This window comes from Cucurbita maxima, unplaced genomic scaffold (assembly GCF_002738345.1).
Source record: "Cucurbita maxima cultivar Rimu unplaced genomic scaffold, Cmax_1.0 Cma_Scf00037, whole genome shotgun sequence".
NCBI lineage: Eukaryota > Viridiplantae > Streptophyta > Magnoliopsida > Cucurbitales > Cucurbitaceae > Cucurbita > Cucurbita maxima.
Genome location: NW_019272053.1, coordinates 96,960 through 124,001, shown reverse-complemented (window position 1 = coordinate 124,001; position 27,042 = coordinate 96,960). Strand labels below are relative to the sequence as shown.

Here is a 27,042-nt window from a genome sequence, read left to right as displayed (position 1 = left end):
CATTAGGTTAAAATCTTGATGCTAGGTCAATTTTTCAACTATCGAGTAAACTTCTCGGATAAGAAATTTATTGAATTGCCGAGTAAACTTTTCGAAACAGATGTACGATCCACGTAGATAATGAAATTTTATCTGTTTGTGTATATACGAACAAAAGAACTGAATAGCAACAGTAGTACGAGAATTATTTCCATTTCCATCTGCTTTCTTTCACTCGATTTTGAGATTCAAAATTAAATTAAATTAAATTTTTCAACAAAAATAAATTAACTGAAAATTCATATATATATATATATATATGTTCTTTCTTTTCCACATAGAAATTAACAAGAAAAAATTGAGGAAAAAAAAAGGAAAATTAATTTGTGTTTGTATCAACCAAACATCTAAGAACATTGACCTGCAACTCAAGACATTTTATATAACTCTCAGTTTGTTTGAACAAATCATCTTCTTCTAATTCTCCATTTGAACCACCTGGTACGATTTTTCTCAGCTTCATCAGCCCATTTTCTATCTTTCGTTCTTCGCGTTCTTCGTGTTCTTCGTGTTCTTCGTGTTCTTCGTCTTCTCTCTCTAAATTTTCTCGAGAAAATTTCACCGGGAGAGAGAAACCAAACCCATTACTTCCATTGTCATCTTCTCTTTGAAGAAGCTTCTTTTTAAGAGCATTGCCCCATGAAAACTCCGTTGCTGATTGAGCCATTGCCATGTCAACCTCAAACTTCACAAGCTTCTGAAAATTTTGTTGTTGATGTTGTTGATGATGATGAGAAATTTTGGGTAAAGATGTCATCAAATATTTGACATAGTTTCTTGCAAACATGGTGTATGCAAGTTTGTCTGGTTCAAGAGAAAGAACCCTTTTTCTTTTTCTCAAAATTTGCCTTCCCATATCAAAGATTTTGAAGAATTTAGGTTGAAATGGGTTGGAATTTGATGAAGAAATGGGTGTTGGAAGAGAGGAAATTGGTGGGTTTTGAAGATGAAAAGCAAAGGGAAAGTGTCCTTTTATGTAGGAAAGAAATGAAGCATAGAGGAGAGTTGAGAGAAAATTTCAAACAAAAGGGAAAGAGTGGTGGTTGATATAGTTGGAAAAGTGAAAAATCTTATCCCAAAATAAAGGGTTTTTGGTCATCGTTCGATTTTGCATCGACACGACTAATTTTCTGATCTATCTGTTTCAGTTTAATGTTCGTATGATACACTAACTATATATCGTTTAACCTGATATGTTTCTTGTTAAAGTAAGTGTAACTCAACAATAATTGACATGTATTTCAGTTCCAGTTTAATGTTTGTGTGATGCCCTAATTGTGTATCGTTTAACCTGATACGTTTCTTGTTAAAGTAAATATAACTCAACGATAATTGACATGTACTTTTGTTTTAAAGAGCAGAGGGTTAAATTCTCGTACCCCACATTTGTTGTACTAAAAAAACTGACCCCATTTCGTTATTTGCTTGTTAATCGTTTAAGTTTCTTCTTAAAACAATCATAACTTAACGATAATTGACATGTACTTCTTTTCTTAAGAACAGAGGTTTAAATCCTCGTACCCTAAATTTGTTGTACTAAAGAAAACCGACCCCATTTCATTATTTACTTGTTGAACGTTCAGGTTTCTTATTAAATCAAGCATAACTCACCGATAATTGACATGTACTCATTTTCTCAAGAACAGAAGTTCAAATCCACATACCCCGACCCTCCCTCTCGCATCTTGTTAAACCAAACACGTTAATGTTAAAAAGAAATAACCCGAAACTAAACATTCGAGCTCTTAAACACACATGATAGAATTCCGAGTAGGAGAGAGATTTTTTTTTTTTTCTTTTCTTTTGAAAGGGTCACATGGCGTCACATGCATGGCTACCTGAAGAGGGTCCCTTTATCCATGTGCATAAACAAACAAAGAACACCCAAACCCCACTTTAAATGCCTTCACATGACTCTTCTCTTGCAGCTTCTCTATATATCATCAATTCATTCTAAACTCCTTTATAGCTCTTCTTTATTTACTCTTTATTTCTCTCTCATTTCAAATCAAACACAGCTCATTCTGCTATTTCCCACCTCCTTTTTTTTTAACCACAATATGTATCTCTCATACTCTTTCACTATGCTTCGTTTTGTGGACTTATTTGTTTGTCCTTAATCGCCCTTTTGTAAAAGGGTTTGGTCCCGGTTTCGGGTTTGTTTGATTACCAATGTTGTCCTTATGCTTTTGGCTTTTGTTCGTCGTTTTTCTTTTTGTGCAATCCAACATGTGAGGAGATTTCTAATATATGTGAAGAAAAAATGATCGGAGAGGGATCATAATGATTTAGTTTTTAGTTTTTAGCTTTTGAATAAAAATATGTTTGTTTCTGTAGTGTTCGTATCTATATTTGAAAAAAATATAAAAAATTAGATCTCGTTTGATAATTATTAGTTTTAAATTCCGTGAGGAATTCTTAACCAACTACAGGGAGAAAACCCTAGCAAGTACGAACTTCTCTATAGAAAAATCTGCAACATTAATATAATACTTATTGTGAGGTCCTACATCGGTGGAGAGTAGAACTAAACATTTCTTATAAGGGTATGGAAACTTCTCACTAGTAGTTGTGTTTTAAAACCTTGAGGAAAGGTAAAAAAAAGACAATATCTGGTAGCCGTGTACTTGGGTTGTTATAAATGAATTGTGAGGTCCCACGTTGATTGGAGGGAGAACAAAACATTCATTATAAAGGTGTAGAAACCTCTTTCCCTAATGTGTTTTAAACTCCTGAGGAAATCCCGAAAGAAAAAATCCTTTCCCTCAAGAACTCAAGGTTCTATAATAATACAAGCCTAAAAAACTATGATAATCCATAACAGCTACATTGGGTATCTCGTAGTGAACAAAGAGAGTAGTTACTTCATTACTTTGGACGCTTCGACTCGATATCCAAATTTAGAGCCAATACCCAAAGCCCACCACATATATATATACCCCATATTCTTGAATGTGTTAGAAGAGCTAGGCCAGGCCATGATGGCCTAGCAAGTGTGGCTTAGAACCATTTGACAATTAAAATGGGGAAGCTCCAAAATATCTTGATGTCTTCCACTTGGGACCTCAAGGGAAGAGCCAAGAGAGGAAACAAAATCTTTCAATGATTTAGGGCTAACAGAGAGCTGCATGTGCTGAGTAAATAAAACTCGTACACACACACACACACTTCATTGCTATAATGTTACATCTCACCAGCTGCATTCAATTTTAAGCCCTATTTAATATATGGTTTGGCCCATCCAAGTGATGGTTGTTCGTCTCCTTTCGACGCGGTTTGTTTGCACGGAATCATGATTAAGAATTTCCATTACTTGGCGTTCGCATGCATGCATGTTTACTAGATCTAGATAACGAGATCGTGTGAGAATGTTTGGGAAGACGACGTCGATTTAAGTGAATTATTTCACTTATTTAAGTTTGTTGTATGACCCACGATCAAAATTGTCAAAACAAACAACTGAAATAGAAAAAACATGTAATATTCCACATGGGTTGGGGAGGAGAACGAAACACCATTTATAAGCGTGTGGAAACCTAAGTTGGTTGAGGAGGAAACGAAACACCATTTATAAGGGTGTGGAAACCCACGTTGGTGGGGGAGGAGAACGAAACACCATTTATAAGGACGTGGAAATCTTTCCCTACCAGACCCATAATGGGGAAGCCCATAAGGGAAAGCCCAAAAGCCTTGAGAGAAAGCTCATAAGGTATGAGCACCGGTTCCGCTGTGTAACTCTGAAAGACGCATTTTAAAGTCGTGAGGGGAAGCCCGAAAGGGAAAGCCTTATGTTACAAAACAACTTGAGGGGAGGTTGTTCCCCGAGGGGGGTGGACACGAGGCGGTGTGCCAGTAAGGACACTGGATCTTGAAGGGAGTGAATTGTGATATCCCACATTGGTTGGGGAGGAACGAAACATCATTTAAAGTTTTGAGGGGAAAGACCAACCATCTTCCTAATTAAATCATTAAATTTGGTCCACAATTTGAGAACTACAATCCATTCTAAGTTTATTAGCTTACATAATTAAACTGATGTATAAACTTCGTGTGTATATATACACACGTCGACTATAAAAGTCAAACGACACGTATAGTTTGAGAGAGAGCCTTCATTGCTTTCATCTTCATAGCACTTTTGGCCTCAACTTCGCTTGCATCATCAATAGGCGCACTCACGTCACCAACTTTATGGTTGGCATCCGTTCATGTTTCAGCTCAATTATTCGTCTCTATATCAACTTCATTGTATCGACTGAATATCTTCTTAGCTCATCTCCTTCGTGGATCTCTCCACTCGCTATGTCCTACGCTCGTGTCATTTGATTTCTCCGCCCCTCGTCACTATTTTCTCATCATTCGACCACTATGACTCGACTTGGTAAGGTCAATCTCCTTTAATTTTTCATTTTGAGTAGGACTTCAATCTCATTTAGTTAGCCTTAGATCTAAAGTTGCCTCACTGTCGTTTTTTTTTTTTTGTCGGTGTTCTATGTGGGAATTCGTGGAGTGGTAATTGCCATGCATCATTGGCCCAGTGGTCTCCACTGTCAATATTGCACATGGATGTGAGCGAGCAAGAGAGAATAACACCGCTAGTGTTTTGTTTCATCTCACTTTAGCGATTAGAGTCGGAGAATCCATGTTTTGACGGCTCCAGCCTAGCCTCTTGCCTGATTCGACTCGGGGTCAAATACTTTCAGAACTGTTTTTGACACTTTCAGAGGCATTTAAGATTAGACTATTTTATGCAATCACGTGAGCCAATTTCTATAATAGAACTCTAAGCTAGTATCAAAGAAGCATAGTGCTTTCAGCTCATGCCAACAAGTGGTTCTATATTGGATACTTAGAGGCTTATTTGAACGACTTCTATGGTGTATAATGACACGTATCTTGTGACACTTGTACACGTCATATTTTGTGATGTTGTGATGTTTGATATGTGAAATTGTGTCGGGACCCATTTTTTTGATTTCAAAAAAACCAAAAATAAATAAAAATAAAAGGTAAAAATCTGATAAAATTTAAATCAAATAAAGACATACAATACTATGATTACATTCAAAATAAAATCCAATTACAAGATAGTGTTGTTCAATTACGTTTGAGATATATTTACAAAATGAAATTCAAATTACTCAAAATATGAAAATAGACTGAGGCTTTGAAATGTCCTCATTTGTAACCGCGTAGCTTTCGAACGCTCCCCACCTCGACCAATAGTCTACAAGCACCTAAGAAAGAAATGAGTACAAAAATACTCAATAAGGAACTTACTTGTGAGCTCTTATCGCATACTTAACCTCGTAGGTATCTACGAGCTTAACTCTAGGCTATAGGAAGTCCCCGCCTTGTCTCTACTACTATCTGAGGCTCTGGGTGCCTCAAAGTTCCAACAATTCTCTAGCTGCTCTCAGACCCACTATAGATTAAGAGGTGGAGGTTCACCATTTTCTAGCGTGTGGATCTGTCGAGCAAAAGGCCTCGTCTCTGAAGTTAACCAAGATTGAGGATATCCATTTTGAGCTTTTGAATCACTCAATTTCATCAAGAATCGAAGAAGAACAATAGGTATGAATTTCAGGTTCTTTGTTTCGACTCTCTCTAGTTCTAAAATTTTCTTTAGAATTAGATTTTGATTTCTTAGTACGTTGTTTTAAGAGGAATTTCAAGTAAGTTTTGCGAAGGAAGTCAGAGTTGATTTATACCAAAGAAGAGAGATGTGTGCAATTGTCGGAAGAGGACATGTGTTGGGCATCGACGATGAAATATGTTGACTAATGGGGGAGGAAGAGTGGCTAGGCTACTGCATAAGGTGTGCCTGCGTCTGGTTGGAAAGCGGGGACTCGCAAGTGACCCGATCCAAGATTCGCAACCGACCAACCCATGACTCGTGACCCGTCTAATCACGCCATGTCATGACGACATTATTGGAAGGAAAACCACGTGCCTCTAGGTTTGAACAAAGGTCTTGGAACTAGAAGAGCCAATCGTTGATTGCCACGAGGTACCAGCACAACGCACGTATCCCTCCTTAGGCGTGTGACGTACTCGCGAATGGGGAACCCTCCACCCGCATGACTAGGCGCGTGAGCGTGTGATTGATTCTATTTTGCTCCATTCGACCTTCATTTATCAGGTTTCACTCGTTCAAAAGCTAACTCTAATTTTACATCAATCAAGACATATCTGAGAAATTTCATAAATTTTAGAGGACCTAATACGAGGAAAAGCTAGCTCAATAAGGTACATGACAATCATGAAAGTAACCACATGGATTTTAGGGAGTAATACTTGTAGGGATCATTTGGATCTGTATGCATGCTAGTAAAACCAAACTCTACGTAGATAGATTTGGTATGACCCGAGCCCAACACGATTGGATAAGTATGAGATTAGTCACTCTTCTTAGTAGCATAACTTGATTAATCTTTGCATGACGTAATGGACCGTTTTTCAAATGTTTATACCTAATCGTGCTTAAACGAAGGATGGAAATTTGTGTATCTGCACTTTGGGTGCTTGATAGATGATATCGCATCGTTGAGCTAGTGTGACTGAATGCATGATTTACTATACCTGTAATGGGCAAGAAAATAATAAATAAATAAACAAATAAAAATTATTATAAACAAAAATTATTATTATTATTATTATTATTATTATATAATAATAATAATAATAACAATAATAAATTAATAAATAAGTAAATAAAAACAATTATTCCCAGCTTTCTCTCCACCAATCGTAGTCACTTCCACAATAATCTCTCCTTAACACACCTCACACTTACTGCAGAATGAAACAAAATGAAAAATGTCAGATTTAAGAAAACAAAAATGCCTTACATCAAATTACATCAAATTAGGAAGAGATATTGCATTTGGAGATGTCAGTAGTTTTTCTTTTATTTTATTTAATTATATTAAAAGTCATCTTCAAATTAAAAAAAGGAAACACAATAAGAGAAACAAGGAGGGAAGATTGTGAATATAATTGAAATTATCTCGAAAATGTTAAAGGGTATTAAACACAGTAATAGAAAATAGAATATCTGAATATTTTAATGGGTATTAAATGGTTTGTATGAAAATAATATTATAACAAACATATATAAATATTTCAAGATCTAACTCAGACAAAGACTCTAGGGTTCGCATGTAGTATAACAAATGGATCAACATAAATTAGAGAAACAATTTTGTAGAAATTCAAATTTGAAACTGTTGTCATAGGCTCACATAGGTTGACTTGGAGTTCAATGGACTTTCATTAAGGATAATGACGGAACATCAACCTAAGCTAACCAGGTAAGTAACCTTACTATCGGCATGATTATATTTGATGTTGACACATGCCTTGTGGTTCTGCACGTGTCATATATATTGATATGTGAGAATTGTCTGTGAATCGATATGCTTCTTATATGTTATGTATATGTTATTGATGGTGTTAATATAACACATGCAGAAGCAATTTGGATCTTAGGCACTCTAAGTACATCAATTATAGTGAATTAGCTAGCATGTTCAAAAGCATTAAAACTCTATGAGTTTGAATACTAACCTTTTGTCGCTCAAGTTTCTTTTTCCTCACGAACCGGTTTCGGACCACCACTAATGTTTTCTCCTCTATTCTCCGGCCTTAGAACAGGATTGTGGAATCCGGTGAGTGACTAAACTTGGGAGAGTTTGTGAGAGGTTTTTCTCAAGTTTTTTTCCAAAAGTCAACCTTCCATGTACCATGATTACTCTATTTATAGAGTCATGTTTGTACGTTCATGCAAATTTGAAATCACCAAATTTTGACACTCAAAATTCCACTCAAATGTTTGGGATTATGTGGCAAACATGCATGTTTGAGTGAGTTAACCAAATTTTGACACTCAAAATTCCACTCAAATTTGTGGGGTTTATTTGGCAAGCATGCAAGTTTGGTTAAACCAAATTTTGACACCTCAAAATTCCACTAACATGGATTTTTCCATTAAATGAAATCAACATTTTGACTTTCTTCATTTTGATTCAACAATTAATTTGAATTATTAATTTCAAATTAAAGTAATATTAAACGATTAATTAAACTATTTAATTAATATTTAATATTAATTCAAATGTCAATCCCAATTAATTCCGACACATATTTGATTAAGATATTTAGATCTTATTTAAATATCTCATATTCTCTCTTTTTGTTTAATTCGTAAATAAAACAAAAATGCGGTTAAATATATGGTATATATGTAGCGCATTCTCCCTAATTTGAATTCGAACACTTCGAACTCACTCGTCACATTGTTCTATGGTTTAGTTCGATATGAGCTAGCAGAGGGATCTAATGGACCTATAGATCATGGGTTCCAACGATCCAAGATTAACCGGTTAAACTCATTAACCTTGCTAACCAACATTCGTTAACTACTAGAACATTCCACTATAGCCTAGTAGTTGCACTCCCCTCACAATAGATATATTTTTGTCCATTTGATATAACCATGATTAGTAAGTCGATCCTTCACAGGTTGTTCGTAACTAGAGTTGGGTCAATTTACCGTTTTACCCCTAAAGTTACTTCTTGTTCCTTATGTCTCACTGATTCTCTAATGAACAATTGGTTTGTGGTTCAACTAGTAAACCGAATCCCTCTCCGGCCAATGAGAGAATGGGGCCCCTTGTTCAAGACCTAGAGTCAGTACTTAAGGGAACTATCCTCTCTTCTATCCCTAAAAGTGGGTAGGAGTGAATTCCATCTTACACCCCACATCCCTAGCCATTTACCCAGTCTTACCCTTAAAATGGGAGGTCTATTGAGTCGGCGAACTTGAGCCACTCTCACCCAAATCTAAGGATAATTCCAAATAAATAGGAGTTCATGGTTAGCTCAGGATTAAGATCGAGTTACCTAGGTCATCGAATGAAAAGAAAATCAGTCTCAACAGTAAACGACATTATAAAGTGAGAGTGATTTTCTTCATGGTCCGATCTTACGCAATACTCATTGCATAGGACCCCCCCACTCACATGTCTCCACATATACAATTTAGTGATCACATTGTTTATATCATATACAAAAGTGGGCCGCATCCATAGTGTCCCCAGAATAAGGTACTCAGCCTTATCCTTATACTATAGATCATTTTGACTATATACTTGAGCTTGATCAACTCTTATGTCTCTACCTATAGTTCAAGTAATCATACTATAGCCAGAGTGTTCTTTGTTTATTGGATTTAGATTAATGATCGTAAAGTTCACTTTATTCACTAACAATCTTTACTGAATAAACAACAATAATAACTTTATTGAAAATAATATATGTTTTTGTTTACAAACTATGAGTTTTAGGACATAAAACCCAACAGTTATAATATGCGAATTGTATGATAATAATTACGGTATGATGTGTTCAAAGATATGTTTGAGATAGGATACAAGAAGGATGCACAAAACGAGATGTAATGATAGGAGTAAAATACGCTCATGAAACGTTAAGGTTAGGTTACATACCAGAGTGATATGGATAAGAGACATTGATGGAAAAATACGGTTAGACTACGGGTAGAAAGAGATAGGTTTGTGATAGATTGATAAAGCGATAGCTTTAGGATTGATAGACCTATAACGTTAGGTTAAGTTCTTGTGATGATATGACTAAGGTACGTTCACATAATGATATGTCTGTGATAGGTATAAGAACGTTAAGGCTATGATAAGTTAGACAATGGTAGTCATTACGAAGTGTTTACGTTATAACTTGTTTATGATATGATACATTGTGATGCAATATGTCATGGTATGATGTGTATATGATGAAATGTTATGTTAAAAGCATAGAACGTTATGTTAGGTCTCTTAAATTGGGTGTATGCAACATGATATGAATGACATGAAATTACAATAAATGACATGAAATATAACCCCGTTAGAATTATGTATGATTTGAGAACTGAAGAATGAGAAACGAAATGATATGAATGATAAACAATATCTGAAACGATATGAAAAGTGATATGATATGTACATAATGCTAGCGGGGTTGTATTAAAGGATAATGAAAAAGTTTTGGGACCTCATGCATTATGTGTGCTCATGCATTTGGGGGGATACCCCTAACCCATCACGAGGGTACGAATGCGTACATCTAATGACAGAACAACGATTGTTATGCTTTGCATAATGCTGCCGTGACGATTACTAGTTCTAACGGGTTCCGGCATAAGGGGCTCCCAGAGTATGCCCACCGGATAAGGAAAGTGGCCCAGCGGTGTGCGAACTAGCTGGTGAGCCCATACTCGCACGTCTGGGCTGTGTGTAGAGTATATGGTACATGTCCAAAGTTTACCCGTTAGGACAGCACCGTAGGGAAAACGAAACAAAATATAGGTCTCATCATTTCATTGCATGTGATTGTTGCATTTAACCCCAATAGTGGAGTCACTTACTGAGTATTTCTTTAAATACTCAAGCCATGTGCTACTACATTTTTCAGGTTAAGGCAAGACATTCCTATACGGCTGACGACGACATTGCAACTCAAGACATGGCACATGCATAGGATAATGATATTTATTTTCTCAGACTTAGGCTAGAATAGGATGTTTTTAACTTAAACTCTTATTTATTTTATTTAGTCTTTTGTTGTGTCGTTTTAAAGATGTTTCGAAACACGTAAGTCCATGGCTGTGTTTTAAGATAAAGGTTATGTTTTATGGAATTTAAATGAAGTCTTCCGCGTTCAATGTTTATGGTACGTATACATTAGCGACCTTAAATTAAATAGAAAATTTCGGGTCGTTACAATACATTAACTTTAGGTGATTGAATGTGTGATTCTCCCCGTAGAAAATTAGTAGTAGAAATAGATTAGGACTAGGGTGAGTGTGTCAATTTGGCTAAACTATGATCTAGAATGGAACGCCTCCAATAGACTGAGCACATTAGAATTGTAAGAGACGATAGAGGGTATGGTCGCTAGTACTCTTGACCGATCTAGACTTAGAGAGCCAGAACTAAGAAACTTGGATATGTGAATTCATGTCAAGACCACCAAACCACCCTGGAGACCTAGACGACCACCACAACAACCCTAGAAGACAAAGGTAACCCTTTAGGCCAATAGTATCTGCAACAGTGTTTGCAGAGCTTTCACTTTCCTTTCCACTCTGATACGTTACCGTTGAGTTAGGCGTGAGGTTGGTTAGAGACATGTGACTTGATAGTTCGCTTAAATTGCTCTATACGGTCGATCCGTCCGCCAATTGGGCATTGATCATGCAGGTAGTGAGCGAAGCTGGCACATGCAGGGGGTTGCACCCAACCTAGGATGACTAGGAGATGTGATAGTGTAATCCCATCAATTTATCATTGGTTCAAAAATCTTGAAACTTCCAATGAGAAGCTGAAATTCTTCCACGTGGAAACCTCACAGTCACGAAAATTATTTTTTTAAATCCTTTTTTCCCTCTCCTTCTTCCCCATTCTCAAATCCCAAAACCCCCACCAACACAAACAAATCCCTTCTTCTCCGTTCCTCCATTGAAGTACACTCCAATCTTCTCCTCACCATGTCGTTGGCCTCATCGCAGCTCAGCTTTCTCTCCACCACCCTCTCCTTCTCCTCCGCCCCCACCCCTCGCCGGTCCAACAACATCCTCCATTCTTTCCATCCTATAATCGCCTCTAAACTTCCTCCCCCTGCCGATAATCCTAAGTAAGTTCGATTCCGCGATTTCGTTTCAGTTTTGAGTCATTTAGGTTTCTGATTGATTGATTGATTTGATTTCTGGTTCTTTGATGTGTAGTGGATTAGAGAGGGGAAATGAGAATCGACTAGCGAAGCTTGCGATTGTTACTCTGGCGGCTGGGGTTTTGACATTGGGATCGGTTCATGATGCGTCGGCCGCTAAGACCGGTGGCCGAGTCGGCGGCCAGGCGTTCCGGTCGGCGGCTCCTCGGTCTTCGTCGCCGAGAATCAATAACAATTCCAGGTATGAAAGATTGTTAGTAATTTGCTTTGAATTTCGTTAGTTGAGTTGATGATTGGTTTGAACTTTGATGCTCTGTTGAGAACAGTATATGAACTGAAATTTATGAAACTATTACAAAAATGATTGAGACTACATTCAAACTACAAATTATAAGGGACTAAACTGAAATTGACTCGAAAATCATGAGATTTCTAGAAAAGTTAACTAAGAATCAATTTTAAATTTTATTGGTGTGAACTAAATTTGAATAGCTAAAAGTTTAAAGACTAAAAGAGAATGAATTCTATAGTATAGAGAGGGAAATGATAGTTTAAGTACACCTTTACAGTAAAGTCAAGAGACAAGAGAACAAAATTGTTCTTGTTCTTGTTCTTGTACTTGCATAATTTACCACAATTTAGAAGAAACAAAAACGTGTATCTTTTTGAAAATTACTTCATTTTGCTTGACTACAACTACAAAGGTCAATTCTTATACCTATTTATACTTGTAGGAAAATACGTCAATGTATTAAATTATTCATGTATCTCAACTATTCGTGTATCAAACATGTGTTTAGGTTAATTCTAACCGTATTAGGGCTCGCTTCTTATGCTATAATCATTGCTCACACCTTATTTAACTTCGGGAGAAGGGTACAGCTACAACTCTAAGAACTTAGAGCTTGAACTTTAGAAACCCGAAAGATATCTCTAAACAGTTTACGCCTTACTATAAGGGTTACTTTTGGGTGAATAAGAGTGATTGAAATGACTTCTGAAGTGTTTAAAAAGACATTTTTAATCATAACAGCTTGTTTCTGATCTTGCTTGTTATGCTATACTCATTGTTCACGCCTTACGAACTTTTGGAAAAGGCTTCCGCTACAACACTCTAAGAACTTAGAGCTTGAGATTTAGAAGCTTGAAAGATATCTCTACACCGTTTACGCCCTTACTATAAGGGTCACTTTTGGGTGAATAAGAGTGTGTTTGAAATGACTTCTCAGTGTTTAAAAAAATTTTTGTAAATACGACGGATCGTTTCTGATCTTGCTTCTTATGCTATATTCATTATCCACACCTTACTAACTTTTGGAAAAGGCTTCCACTACAACACTCTAAGAACTTAGAGCTTGAACTTTAGAAGCTGAAAGATATCTCTAAATCGTTTAAGCCCTTGGGTCACTTTTGAGTGGGTTTGAAATGACTTTATAAGAACTTAAAAAGACATTTTTAGATACAGCGGGTTGTTTCTGATCTTGCTTCAAATCTATGTTGTGTTTGATTCGACAGGACAAATATCTACATAAACCCGAGAGTAGCGCCTCCTCTAGTAGGTGGGTATGGTTATGGTGTGCCATACTATGGAGGAGGATGGGGATGGTCACCATTTTCATTCTTTGCACCAACCCCAAGTGTAGCTGTAGGCATTGGAGGAGGTTTTGATGTTCTTGTTCTCTTCATTTTTCTTGGAACTGTTGCAGCTTTTGTGAGAAGGTTCCTTGGAGGAAGAGAAGAAGATGATGATGATTATTAATGCTGCCAAGACCTTATGCTTGAACTTCAGGTTTTTGGTGGGGAGATATACTTTTTCTTGGTAAAAATTGTCACATAATGTATTTTTATGAGGACAAACTTTTTGAAAAGCATAATGTATAAAATGTATAGTTATTTATATGACTTTTTGGAAATTAAAAGAAATTAAGAAGAAAATGTGAAACTAATCAGATTTTGGAAAATGTTTGAATGCAATGGAAGGAAGCGAACCAGGCAATGACATGTGTCAATAGAGAGGAGGAGGAACACGTCGTTGCCAGCAAGGACGTGTCAAGTTGGGAGATGCTTAACACGTCACAACGCTAGCAGTAGACTCGAACCACGAACTCGATTCAACCCGCTTGCCCAACTTGAGAACTAATGCATGACCTGGTTTAGCACCTGCAACCCAACCTGCTTTAGAATCGTCAATTCGCATGCATCACGTGTTGTGGCTAGAAAATCAAACAAAATTAGCACTCGAGGAGTCTCGAATGTATACCCTAGGAGCTAAACGTGCCAATCCGCACATGTCATCCCTTGGATGCGACTACCCTTCCTAAACCGTGCGTGGTACTTCCACGTGGCCCCGTGCATGCAACCTACCCTATGCGTGTAAAAGCTCTTAACACGAAGAGTGAGGTTTTCGCACCCTCAAAGTTTTAAAACGCATCCATCCAAAAGAAGTTTTCACACCCTAATTGGGATCTCACATTCCTAGGCCCTAATAAAAACACATGATAACTTATTAGGTTAAGAAAGCAATAAGAGCTTACAAGTAGGTTTCTTTTCGAATTTCTTTTTCGGTTAGAGTAAGAAGGTGCTCAGAAACTGCGTTCGTATTTTTATACTTTTATTTGCTTTCGTCTTATCTTTTAGTCGTGATCAGAAATCGAAATCTAAAAAAATCGAGTCATAGCAATAATATTAGCCATACTTGGAGATTTAGTTCTATTTTTAATTTTTTACAAACAATTTTTGTTAACTTAATTAATAGTTCTTTTTTATTAAGAGAATCTGACCGAAAATACTAATTTAATATTAAAATTTAGATTACATAAACAAAATCCATTGTCGTCTAGCCGTTAGGATATTTGGCTTTCACTTAGGAGACGGGTTCGGTTCTTCCTAGCAATGGAACTTTTGTAATGTTCTATTCTAAGATTATTTCAATTTTCTCCTTCGGTACCTAATCATTCTCTAAGAATATTTCAATTTTCTCCTTCGGTACCTAATAATTCTATCTTCAGAATCGGGTCACACAAACGTTTAAAAAAATACTATTAGTATAGATATAAAATTGTTTGTACCACATTTTAAAAAACACGAGAAATAAAAAGACAATTTTTGTTCATATACTTACAATAATAACTTTTTTGAATTTAGTAAAGATCAAAATTGTTAAATTACTTTTAAAATTTCATAAGTATTGGTACTAACCATAAGAATAATTTTGAACTTTTAAAAATGTTGAAATGTATTTAATAAAGCTTTTTAAATTTCAAAACATTATTAAAAGTTAATAGTGTTTCTATAACAAAGTACTAACGGTTTCTATCCAAAACTGTGGTTAAGGATATTTTTTATTTTTTAAAATTTTAAGAATTATATATATATTAAACATGTTTCTATATTATAAGATTACTCATTTGGAAGGTAAAAGTGAAGAAACAAAACAAAGAACATAATAATACAGAAAGCAAAACAATTACATGAATTTATAACAAAATGGTAATGGTAAATATGGTTATTTACCAGAAAATATACTAAAATTTTATGTTCATATGAATTTTAGGAGGCCACAGCCATCCACACAAAAGCCACATACAGTTCTATTTTACTCTCTCCTCCAAAATCCATCTTCCAATCCAAAATATGGAAAACAAATAAGAACAAGAGAGGGCAGATTGTCCTGCCAACATCCACTACTTATTTCAAACAATTCACCTGCAACACAGAACAATGCACCAATATTATTATTATACCTAAAAAAAGGAGACTCAATGTTCATAATACTAAATTCATCGATTCGATTTCATTATAACAAATGATACTATCGAGAGGAGTTTAGTTACTTAAATCCAAGTTTGAGATGACTGATGAAAAGTACTTTTATCCCATAAAAGTGGAAAAGAGTATCTTTTCTCGAGTTTGAGATGACCGATGAAAAGTACTTTTACCCCATAAAAGCGGAAACGAGTATCTTTTCTCGAACGTCATTCCAAACTCGGGTTTAGAACTCTTTGAAACTATTAGCTTTTCGATTCTGCTTAAACAAGCAAAGCAATGTCCACAAACGTGTTTACGGGGATGTTTTATAGTGATTTTGAAATGGTTCAAATCACTTTTGTTGTATTCAGAATCACTCACAAAAACGTTTTTAGTGATTCAAAATATATTTTGATAATAAGGAAACAAGTTTACGTGTAAAATGAAACATTAAAATGATTATATGAAAATCATTCTTAGTACCACCCTTTTTAAACAATGTTAACCACAAATAATAAGTTGGTTAGTTCCCTTATCTTTACCTTGTCCATGGAGCAAGACAAGCTGCAAAGTATGAACAGCCATGATAAAGCCAAGAGAAGTAAAGTGGTACCTGAAACATGAGCAGGAAAACAGAATGATGAAGTTCTTCAGATGCCGTGGAGGACTTTGTGAGGATCGAGCTGCCCGCTACAATAACTTGAAGGAACAGCAGAGAGTTCGAGTCTTCCTCTCCATTCTTCGCCAGGTTTCAGTGCAATAGGCTTTTCGATGGCAGCACCCTCCACACACAGCATGAACTTGTACTCTTCATCTCCAAAGTCAGCCATTGCCTTTGCTTTCTTATCCCAAGGATTCCAGACCACTGCACCAGTAAAATAACTATGTCACCTATTTATTGCCTTTGCTTTCTTATCCCAAGGACTTCTTTAGTCCTGTCTTTTTAATAATGTCTTATTTTCTTTTGTAACCCTGATTTTCCTTGGATGCTTCCATCCCTTTTTAATATTTCATTACTTCTACGGCATTGTGTTCCTTTTTTAAGAAAGGATGGCTGGACAAATGTGTTACTTTTTTAATATTTCATTACTTCTATGACATCGACTTCTATTGTCCAGCCAATCTTTTTTTCAAAAAAGAAACACTATATCATAGAAGTAATCAAATATTCAAAAGGGATGGAAGCATCCAAGGAAAATCAGGGTTACAAAAGAAAATAAAACATTATTCAGATAGATCTTGAGTGTGAGATCCCACATCAGTTGGGGAGTAGAACGAAGCATTCTTTATAAGGGTGTGGAAACCTCTCCCTAGCAGATGTGTTTTAAAAACCTTGAAGGGAAGTCCGGAAAGCCCAAAGAGGACAATATCTGCTAGTGGTGGGCTTGGCCGTTACAAATGGTATCAGAGGCAGACACTGGGTGATGTGCCAGCGAGGAGGCTAAGCCTCGAAAGGAGTAGACATGAGGCGGTATGCCAGCAAAGACGTTGAACCCCGAAGGGGGGTGGATTTGGGAGGTCTCACATCGATTGAAAAAGGGAATGAGTTCCAACGAGGACGTTGGACCCCAAATGAGGGTGGATTGTGAGATCACACATGGGTTGGAGAGGAGAACGAAACACCTTTTATAAGGTTGTGGAAACCTCTCCCTAGCAGAAGCGTTTTAAAAATCTTGGGGAAAAGCCCAAACAAGATAATATCTGCTAGCGGTGGGTCTGGACCATTACAAGTAGTTCTCAGCCAAAAGGATCAAGAACCAATTATGACTGATGATTAAAGTGGGGAGGCTATTGTACATCTCAGACTCTCTCGTTTCTGGTGATCACAAAGGGGAAAAAAATAAATAAGTAAAACAGACTTGGGAATTTCTTACCAGCATCTGGAAGTCCTTCTTTTCGAACCACAAAAGTCCTCTTCTTCTCATGATCCAGAATTGCAATCTTGGTAGGAGTGCTAAGATATATCTTGTCCACCTAATTGAACCCAAACACAAAAGAGAATGTCTGAATACAATGCAATGAGTAAGAGAATGAGAAGAGAGATATAGTACTTGAACTCACTTCTGATTCAAAAGTTAAAGCATCCCCCTGTTCAGTAAAACGCTCTCTATGTTGCAAGTTGTCAAGATAGTCCAAGGTCTCCAGACCTTCCACCCGAACTTCACTGGCCATAGGCAACTATCTCTCTTAGATACAAGATAAACGAACTTTGAATTACTCTCAACAAATTTTCAAATTTTATTCTGCCCATAAATGAAAATGAACTGCAAATATAGATGGTTTACATAAAAATAATAATAATAATGATAAACCTCTTTTCTTTCTATAGAAGATTTGTAAAATGTTCAGAATTTAATTTATTTGAAATTTTTAATTCTCCAAATTAGCTATTTTTTAACAAAGAAACCTCCGCTGGAATATATTAACAGTCAAAACGAGAAATCTTTCACATGCAAAGTTTTTCAATGAAAGACATGAAATAAGAACATCGAAATAGAAGTTCTTTTTTATGAGAAACAAATATATATAAATGGGCATCCAAGAAACAGCCCAGATAAAGGAGCCACAACAACTGACTGGCTTCAATCTTAAAGAATAAGACCTAGCAGACAATTACACAACTCTTTGATAATCAAAACCCAAAGAGAAACATTAAACCAAGCTAAGGACCAAACCTCATTGCTAGATTTGACCTCTCCGTCCCCTAAAAATCATATTATTCAATCTGAATCCAAACGTTCCTTAATATGCAAGAAAACCGGCCCTCAAAAAAGAAACTAAACCTTGTCAGAAGGACAGATAGAAAAGAACTTAGTGAATCATAAAAGTATTTTCTACTATTGGCTAAAGAACTCCCAACTACGCCAAAAAACCCTCTCAAACCGAAGAGGCAAACTAACATCTCCAAAGGACGTGATTGAAATTCTTAGCTCACATTTGCAAATAATGCACCTATGCGAGCCCAACAAACAAGATGAATGCCTCTAAATTCAATCCATTGTTTACAACTTCCCTAGTAAAACCTACCAAGTAAAGAATTTGACCTTCTTGGGAAGGTTAACCTTCCAAAATGAGGAAAAAAGTGGAGGCCTGAGGGAAGCAAGGTTGCACAAAAGATGGAAAAGATAATTACAAGAAAACCCTTCAGAAGAACAAGAAGCCGAAAAGAAAATATCGCTTTACCTCAAATCCATAAAATCTCCTAATAAAGAGATGAGATTCATTGCATCAAACATTTCCCTATTAGATCATGGATGCAAAAACCAAGAGAATGCAAGGAAAAACAACTACCAACTATAGAAGGCAAGATGGATGCCACTAAATGCAACCTTGTCAAGGATAAACGAAACAGATGAGAAAGGATTTACAAAGGACTACCTCCAAAACTGTGTACTTAACATTCCTAATAAAGGATTTCATAAACTAAGAGAAGAAAGGAAAAACAAGCGAAATCGTAGTACAGAGGTTACTAAATGTGCCTTTAAATCCACCACTAGTAATACAATTGAAGGGATGGAAACAATACTTGTTCACAATAATCCTATGTCAAAGAGGGTCAGGCTCCAGGAGAAAACTCCTCAACCACTTAGCTAAAGGTGATTCATCGTACAATCTCAAGTTTCCTATCCTCAAAACCCCATGGTCCACTAATTTTGACACCACCTCCCACCTCAACAAGTGAGAACCCCCACTCTCCTCATCTCCTTCCAACAAAAAAAAAAATTCTCATGAACTTTTCAAGCTCAAGCTAACATAATCAAAGACTTTAAGCAGGGATTGGAATTTCGAGACCCATTCATAAGAGACCGGACAAGTCATAAGAGTCGATCAGCCTCAGTTTGAGAAAAACCACTTTTTCAATGATGAACGACATTTTTAAATCTTCAACATACAAGATTCCAAAACGTCAAGCTCTTGGGATTGTGACCAAGAGAAGTCCCAAATGAAAAGAAGTGAAGCTACTCACATCACATCCTACCAAATAGGCCCACGCCAATAGCTTAGAATCATCATAATTCAACCCAATGACCAAATACTTCCCTCTATTAATCTTAAGGCCATAAATGGATTAAGAAAAAACAAAATACGGTTAAGATTAACAACATTATCCTTGCTAGAGCAAAATAAATATTGTGTCATCAGCAAACTGTAGATGCAATAACGCATTTCCCTACTCCCCTAGAGATCAAATGCTAAATCCATTCACCACCATCCAAAAGAGGAAAGAAGACATGTGGTCTCCCTACCTCAAACTTCTATCCTCTAGGAGCAACATCTTACCCCTTGGTTTAACTATTCTTATACAAGAACGGTCTTCCTACCTTAGACCTCTAGAAACAAATATATTACCCCTTAGTTTACTATTAACAATAATATAGTAATCAATCGTTCTTATACAAACCAAATTCAAGCTCACCATTTTAAAAAAGAGCATTTTTTTCCATACCATCTTGTCTAGAAAATCCCAATCCACATGATTATAAACTTTTTCGAAATCAATCAGGATATTGACTCCTTCCTACTTATGACACATATAATCCTCAACAACCTCATTAAGAATAATGAATCTGATCCAAAATTTATCTTCATGCAACAAAAGCCCCTCAAGAAATAGAAACCATAGCAGGAAGAGTTTTTTATTCAGCCTATCAGATAAAACCTCAGTAATGATCTTAAATATCAAAACGTAACCAAGATAATTGGTCGAAACTCTCTAACCTTCTTTTTGCTCCTTAGGAATCCAAAAACTAGAAGTTTTATTCATGTGGAATCGATTGTACCTCTCTCATAGAGATCACTAAAGACCTTCCACAAATCATTCTTCAAGCTACATTTATCATGAAGGAAAGCCATCATAAGGTCATCCAAAGCTTGCCACCTAACCTCTATTATAGAGCCAAAGACTACCTCACAAATCTCTTCCAAATAGAAAGGTGCCTCCAATTCACCCTTACTAAGTTACCTTGCTCAAATGAAGCACATCACTGAGTTACCTTGCTCAACAATTTCAATTTAGAAAATGAAGGAACTTCAGGACCTCATAGAAGTAGTCTAGTTTAAATTACAGAAAATTTAAACTCGTTACTTGTACTTTCTTAATATTATACCAATATTCAGAGGTAAATCTAATTATGCAGATTATTTCAATTTGATTGATAAAGAAGGAAAGAGAAACCACAAGTGTTGTAAAGTTTCTCACTGAGGCAGTTGTCCTAGTTCACAACGTCAAATTTCTCACTCAGGTAGGTGTCCTAGCATACAACCTCAGGTTACTCTCTCCCTCTCTCTCTCTCTCTCTCTCTCTCTGGGAAAAAAAACATATCATTATTACCCAAAAAAATAAAAAACAAAAAGGGAGGAAGACGAACCTCCAAACTAGCCAACATAGACACTTTTCCCTCCAATTGACTAGTTTATGAAATGAAGACTAATTACACAAAGACTTTGGAAGAGTATACCATCTAGACATCCAACGCATTACTTTATAAAAAGACTTGTTCAATAGCAAAAGAATCCTCAAAATTTTATCCAAAGCATTGCTTTATAAAAAGACCTGGTCAATAGCAAAAGAATCCTCAAAATTTTATCCAAAGCATTGCTTTATAAAAAGACCTGGTCAATAGCAAAAGAATCCTCAAAATTTTATCCAAAGCATTGCTTTATAAAAAGACCTGGTCAATAGCAAAAGAATCCTCAAAATTTTATCCAAAGCATTGCTTTATAAAAAGACCTGGTCAATAGCAAAAGAATCCTCAAAATTTTATCCAAAGCATTGCTTTATAAAAAGACCTGGTCAATAGCAAAAGAATCCTCAAAATTTTATCCAAAGCATTGCTTTATAAAAAGACCTGGTCAATAGCAAAAGAATCCTCAAAATTTTATCCAAAGCATTGCTTTATAAAAAGACCTGGTCAATAGCAAAAGAATCCTCAAAATTTTCTCAGATTTCTCTCTAACCAAATATAGCTCATAACACCACCACACAAAAAAAAAAAAAAGAGTTCCGAAAAAAAATCTCTTACCAGAGAAATGCATACAAAATATGCCTTGTGCATGAAGGAAAACAATCAAACTATAGTAAAACAAAAATTGCATAATTTTGATGATAAAAACCATATGGGTGCTGGAGAAAAGAATTAAGCTTCAACTTGCTTGAAAAATGAGATAAGAGTAGGGATTATCTAAATCTTGATGATAGAAACCACAGTTATGGGCTCTGTCTTGTATGCATTATACCATAACTATACCTTCTTTGGACTGTTTTAGATCAAAGCTGAGCACCCTATCGAAAATTTATAAATATTTGGAAACCCAGCAAGTATTAGGTCAAGTTGCTAGTACCTTATGTCTGATACTGAAAAGTAAGTGTGATAGGCAAATGTGAATGAGAAAGGCTTTCCATCTGCATTGGTATTCCTAACACGTGATGTCAACAACAGCTCCCCAGCAGGTCCTAGAGCTACCCTCAGACGGTACTCATAACTACAATTTAGTAAAAGAACAGTATTACTCACAGAAGCGTGGAAATTTTTGTGATTGCAATGCTGCATGAACCCTGTATGGAATTTTCAGGAAATAAATGCAAGTAAACATGTTCCTTTACCTGTGTGGCCAAACCCGTGCATCCTCTTCAGAGGGCTTTAGGATTAGATCAACAAAAGTCTTACTGGAGGTATTCGTTTGAAGAGGAGGTGGATTATTATCAATGCTCCAAAATCTGATTCTAGCAAATCCATGCCCATCAAGTGGACCAAGATTTGAAAACTGCAATGGATGGATAACTATCATGTAACAGGAAGAAATCAACATAAAATTCATTCCATGCATTAAATTTCCAAATAAGCACATACTTGAGGAAAACAAATTGGAATCCCTCCACGAATTGGTTTTGGAGGTTTGAAAATGGCCTGCACAGCAACAATAAATTCCATTAAATAATTTTGATAAAGCAACCTGAAATTACAAAAAATGTAAGTGTCAATGATAAATTAAGCACACTACAACCATAAGCTCGAGGACAACAATATCAATGGCCAAGAAAATAATCAGGTTTCAAATTAAAAGAAAATTTCAAATTCATTTTTCACAGAGTTGTATGAATTTAGAAGAATAAATTGTACATCATAAGAAATAAGCATACAAATACCTGGAAATTTATCGAGGATATATGTTTAATAAGAAAATAGTGTAGGGCAATGATAATTATGATTTTCAGAAAGTTAGAATAGAAAAATATACAAATAATTTGAACGTTCTCTGAACTCTTCAACAATTCGTTTTAATACGAAACAGAATGTGTTCAACGACAACCCAAACGAGTCACAAACTAATAACCGGGGAAGAGATGACCACCACCAAGTAACTAACTCCAATCAAGGTTAATCAAAAGAACATAGTGATACAAAAGTATAGGTTTTTTTGGAAATATTACATTACACCACAAACAAGAGCAATGGAAGATGGGGCTTGAACTCCTACCGGAAGGGGGAAACACGGCAACCAAACCGATGAGCTACCCTTGAAAGCTTTCTATTACAAACGAATCGATTGTGAAGGGCACTCCAGGAATGTTATACTATGTTTCATCCTTTCTATTGTTCTAACCAAGAATTCTTCTATTATGTAATTGCATACCTTATCAGCACCCAACTACCAAATATCTTTCATTACACATAAAGTGACGAATTTAAATGCAATGAAGGCAGCGTATCAAAGAAATGAGAACGATTTAGTTGATCGAAAAAATCCATGAAGAAATTTCAATAGCACCTTGTTACTAACAAAAAGCAGCTCTTCCCCATGGTCATTCTTCCAAGATGTCACGTGGGCCCCATATAAATAGACCTGAATAGAACAAACATGAATCAGTAGCCAAATAAAGAAACAAAAAAAGGAATCTGCTCAACTCTGAGCAACGAAATGGAAACATACAATTGTGGAATTGAGTAGAATGGTAAGAAAAAACAACAAATTCATTGAGTAATAAATATTGCAGGATTTAGAATTAAAAGGAGTTAGTGGGCTTTCAAAGTCACAGGATTGTTTTCTCTGCAGTCCGTCACCCCCTTCTGAATGGGGAAAATTTGTCAAGCTATAGAATTCATTACAGTATCTAAGATCTTTGACGCACATAAAAATTAGAGATCGGAAATGTCAAATTCACATGTATTCTATAAATACAAGAACAGATCACAAAGTTTTAAACCGATAGAACATAAAATTCAATACAGAAATCCACGAACTAAGAGACAGAACTCGCATAAATTAAAAGAACACGAATACCCTAAGTTAAAATCAGATCAACTCCACATTTGAGCAACACACACAAACGGGGAGGAAATTCCGAATCCCGAATCCAAAATCCAAAATCCAAAATCCTAAAGCAATCATCTCATTTCTCAATCATTCATTCAAATCCGGCAATACCTCAGCAGAGCTACCACGCGGATCGCGAAGGACGACTTTATCGAGGCCATTGATGCCCTTAACAACATCCACAGAACCAGAAGAAGCTCCGGAGGATGGCGTAAGCTTTTCGCCGCTCATTTAGAAGCCCTTTTTGTTGCTCGAATTCTTGTTCGTGTTTCAGATCGAGAATCTCAGCCGGAGGCTGTTAATCCATAGCCTTGAGCTCGAATCTTGATTTATATTGTTGGCATTTTGATCAGAAATTCGAGAACATAACAGTCCTCATCAAGCCACTTCAAATCTCGGAATCTCGTGAAACTCCTTTCTCTGGATTGCCTTTTTGTCTTCACATTAAATTCCGTAAACAAAAAATAATTATTATTTTAATTTAATTATACGAATATTAAATATTAATAAGTTTTATAGAAATTGTGATTAAACTTTTGTATGTTAAAATGGTAATTAAAATCTTATTTATAAAAAATTATGTCTACGTGGACTAATAATTTAAAACATACTTTTTAATTAAACATTAATTTTTTAATATAAAGATTTAGTTTTTGTTATTTTTTAAATATATTTTATTTCTAATTCATTCTCTAATAATTAATTATAAATTTTAAATTAGAGACTAAATTTGTAACGCCCCTAATTTCTAAACCTAATTAGTGACGTCACCCAACATTTACGTGGAAACTCATCATAAATAACCTTAGAAAAATACATCAAAGATTTTGATTCATAAATCCAAAACAAATCTATCTCCTTTCAATAATTGAATTTCAATGCTTTAACTTAAAACAATCAAATAATCGTAAACTCCTAAAATATCTCCTCTCCAACTTCCATGGTATCCTCAGCTCTACCGTCAATACATTGGTGCCTTGCCTTTACCTGATAAATGTAAGTACCACGTGGCTTGAATATTTTATGAAATATTGATCTTACTGTTGGAGGAATTAGCTATGTGTTGTATGATGGTGCGTGCCCTGTGGCCCCTGCATACACCATGTTTTATTATGTGATATGATTATATGATGTATGAATTATGTGATTGTTTATGCTATGAAACATAATCCACTGTTTATGTTATGTGAAGTTATGAATAATATGTTAGTAATATATGTCATGAAAATGTTGATCGATGTCATGGATACACGTATTATTATCGAACTATGTCATGAGATGCTTAAGCAACTGGAATGTACTTTCATGTTATGTAATATGTCATATAATGTAAGTCATGTGAGATGCCATGTAGTAAGAAATGTACATGCGATGTTAACCATTCTGATGAGTTACAAAATTTATTAATTGTTATCGGTTTAAAATAAGTAATTATGAAGTATATTTATTTTTATTATAATAATAAATATAATATGTGAATTTAATTTTTTTTTTTTTTGTTTTAAAAAATTTGGACTAAATTAATTATTACTAGAATGAAAATAAATAAAAATAAAACCGATCTTCAATTTGAGTTAATTGTTCATGCACTTTCAATTATTTATTTATTTAATAATAATATAAATAATAATTTAAAAAGTATTTTTTTCATGTAATTGAAATACTTTATAAATAGAAAATTATAATTTAAAAATTCCTCCTAAAATATCGAATAAAATGGATAAAAATTCGTTAAATTATCAAGTATTTTATTTATTAAAAACCTCGCAGCTACGTTATGCTATTTAAAATTAAATTGTGATTTTATCGGATCTTTTTACCATTATTGGTAAACTTTTTAAATATTATAAATTCCTATTAAGCATCGCCTTCTATATTTTTTTTTTTAAAGCTCCTTTCGAATAAATTAATAAAAATACTCTTAAATTTTACCTTTTATTTTAATAATATTTTTAAAATAAAAAATAAATCAAAATATAAAAATATATTTAAGGTTAGATTTGGATAGAAATTATTAATAATTAACTTTAAAAAATACTCATTGGTTATCAAAAATATCTTTAATTTTCAAAACTTAAAAAATTCCTTTAATTTAAAAAAAAAATAAAAATATATTTTTCGTTTAGAAATAATCTATAAAGTGTACATATACATTTTTCATCGTAAGTTAACAATAATAATTTTTTTGAACTTTTTTTATAAAGGTAAATAGTGTTAATGTTGGTTTTAAAATTGCAATCGGTACTTTTTAAACATAACTTTAATGAAAAGAGTATTTTTTTTTTTAACCTTTTTTAACGTGGAAAAATATAATGAAACTTTTTAACGTCAAAACATATATTTTAAATATTATTAAAAGTTCTTTTAGAACAAAATATTAACGATTTTCATTCTAAATTCGGTAATTATGTTTTACATTTTTTTTTTTTTTTAAAGTTTAGAGGTAATTTTTAGATAAAATATTTTTATTAATTTAATTTAATATTAAAATAATTTAAATTATTCCTAAAAACAAGTACATGGTATAATAATCATTTTTCATTTCCTTTTAAAGTTTTGTTTTTGTTTTTTGTTTTTAGTCCAATAGAGATGAAAAAAAAAATTGAATTTTTGTTTCTATAATAAATATGTACATGGTATAATAATCATTTGTATAGAATAAATTTTTTAATTTTTATTTAATCTCTAATTATATATATATATATATATATATTAATAAGTATCTATTAAATATAAATTAAAAATTCATTGAATTTATTAAGTAGAAAATTAAAATTTTAGTAAAAGTATTTTAAAGTTGACCCGAAATAATTATTAATATAATACCAAATATATATAAATTAATATAAATATATATTATGGTCGACCAAGCATAATTTAATAAATAAGATATTAATTACTATCCGATACGAATGAAATTTGCAATATGCTTTAAATTTAATTTATTTATTGTCCATGGTGAATAATAATAATAAAGAGAATTTATTTAAATAATCGGTTAATTAATTATGAATTTACTAATCTCTGTCAATTCTTCATCTTTGTATTATTTAATTAATAATTATAAAGGTAAAAGATTGAATCCCGAGTTACCGAACAATATATAAAATATTAATTATGGCTTCAAAGTTCAATGGTTCGATTCTCTACCCTACCATTCTTAAACTTTAAAAAAAAGAAAAAAAATCGAAA

At 34.5% G+C, this 27,042-nt stretch overlaps 3 protein-coding genes and 1 long non-coding RNA gene across 5 annotated transcripts; 2 read left to right on the top strand and 2 right to left on the bottom strand.

Moving 5' to 3' along the window:
• Positions 1–349: 349 nt before the first annotated feature.
• On the bottom strand, positions 350–1,071 carry LOC111468586 (transcription factor bHLH146-like). The gene has a single exon (XM_023113842.1). It carries the CDS (start codon positions 893–895, stop codon positions 359–361), a length of 537 nt encoding a protein of 178 aa, XP_022969610.1. The 5' UTR covers positions 896–1,071; the 3' UTR covers positions 350–358.
• Positions 1,072–2,531: 1,460 nt separating this feature from the next.
• Positions 2,532–16,863, top strand: LOC111468589. The gene is made up of 3 exons (XR_002714772.1): positions 2,532–2,560; positions 3,866–3,869; positions 16,808–16,863. It is a non-coding gene; the product is annotated as an uncharacterized LOC111468589 (long non-coding RNA).
• LOC111468585 lies at positions 11,528–13,686 on the top strand. The gene is made up of 3 exons (XM_023113841.1): positions 11,528–11,751; positions 11,843–12,028; positions 13,303–13,686. The coding sequence occupies exons 1-3, from the start codon at positions 11,606–11,608 to the stop codon at positions 13,544–13,546; spliced, it is 576 nt and encodes a 191-aa protein (XP_022969609.1). The 5' UTR covers positions 11,528–11,605; the 3' UTR covers positions 13,547–13,686.
• Positions 15,240–24,290, bottom strand: LOC111468584 (putative glucose-6-phosphate 1-epimerase). 2 transcript variants are annotated; one of them, XM_023113840.1, is made up of 9 exons: positions 23,962–24,290; positions 23,305–23,379; positions 22,386–22,442; positions 22,139–22,299; positions 21,877–22,017; positions 17,596–17,698; positions 17,409–17,508; positions 16,148–16,399; positions 15,240–15,492 (listed from the first exon to the last, which is right to left on the bottom strand). In XM_023113840.1, the coding sequence occupies exons 1-8, from the start codon at positions 24,079–24,081 to the stop codon at positions 16,185–16,187; spliced, it is 972 nt and encodes a 323-aa protein (XP_022969608.1). In that variant the 5' UTR covers positions 24,082–24,290; the 3' UTR covers positions 15,240–15,492; positions 16,148–16,184. The 2 variants fall into 2 exon arrangements, with proteins under 2 accessions (XP_022969608.1, XP_022969606.1); XM_023113838.1 differs by having other exon boundaries at positions 15,240–15,495; positions 16,152–16,399.
• Positions 24,291–27,042: the final 2,752 nt, after the last annotated feature.

What these genes read in the sequence shown, in the direction of transcription:
- LOC111468584 (XM_023113840.1), bottom strand. Translation starts at nt 24,081, where the DNA reads ATGAGCGGCGAAAAGCTTACGCCATCCTCCGGAGCTTCTTCTGGTTCT. An exon ending in TGCTTTTTGTTAGTAACAAG is followed by an intron (nt 22,443 to 23,304) that starts GTGCTATTGAAA and finishes GTTGCTGTGCAG; the next exon opens with GCCATTTTCAAACCTCCAAA. An exon ending in GCACGGGTTTGGCCACACAG is followed by an intron (nt 22,018 to 22,138) that starts GTAAAGGAACAT and finishes ACTAAATTGTAG; the next exon opens with TTATGAGTACCGTCTGAGGG.
- LOC111468585 (XM_023113841.1), top strand. Translation starts at nt 11,606, where the DNA reads ATGTCGTTGGCCTCATCGCAGCTCAGCTTTCTCTCCACCACCCTCTCC. An exon ending in CCCCCTGCCGATAATCCTAA is followed by an intron (nt 11,752 to 11,842) that starts GTAAGTTCGATT and finishes TTTGATGTGTAG; the next exon opens with TGGATTAGAGAGGGGAAATG. An exon ending in AGAATCAATAACAATTCCAG is followed by an intron (nt 12,029 to 13,302) that starts GTATGAAAGATT and finishes TTGATTCGACAG; the next exon opens with GACAAATATCTACATAAACC.
- LOC111468586 (XM_023113842.1), bottom strand. Translation starts at nt 895, where the DNA reads ATGGGAAGGCAAATTTTGAGAAAAAGAAAAAGGGTTCTTTCTCTTGAA.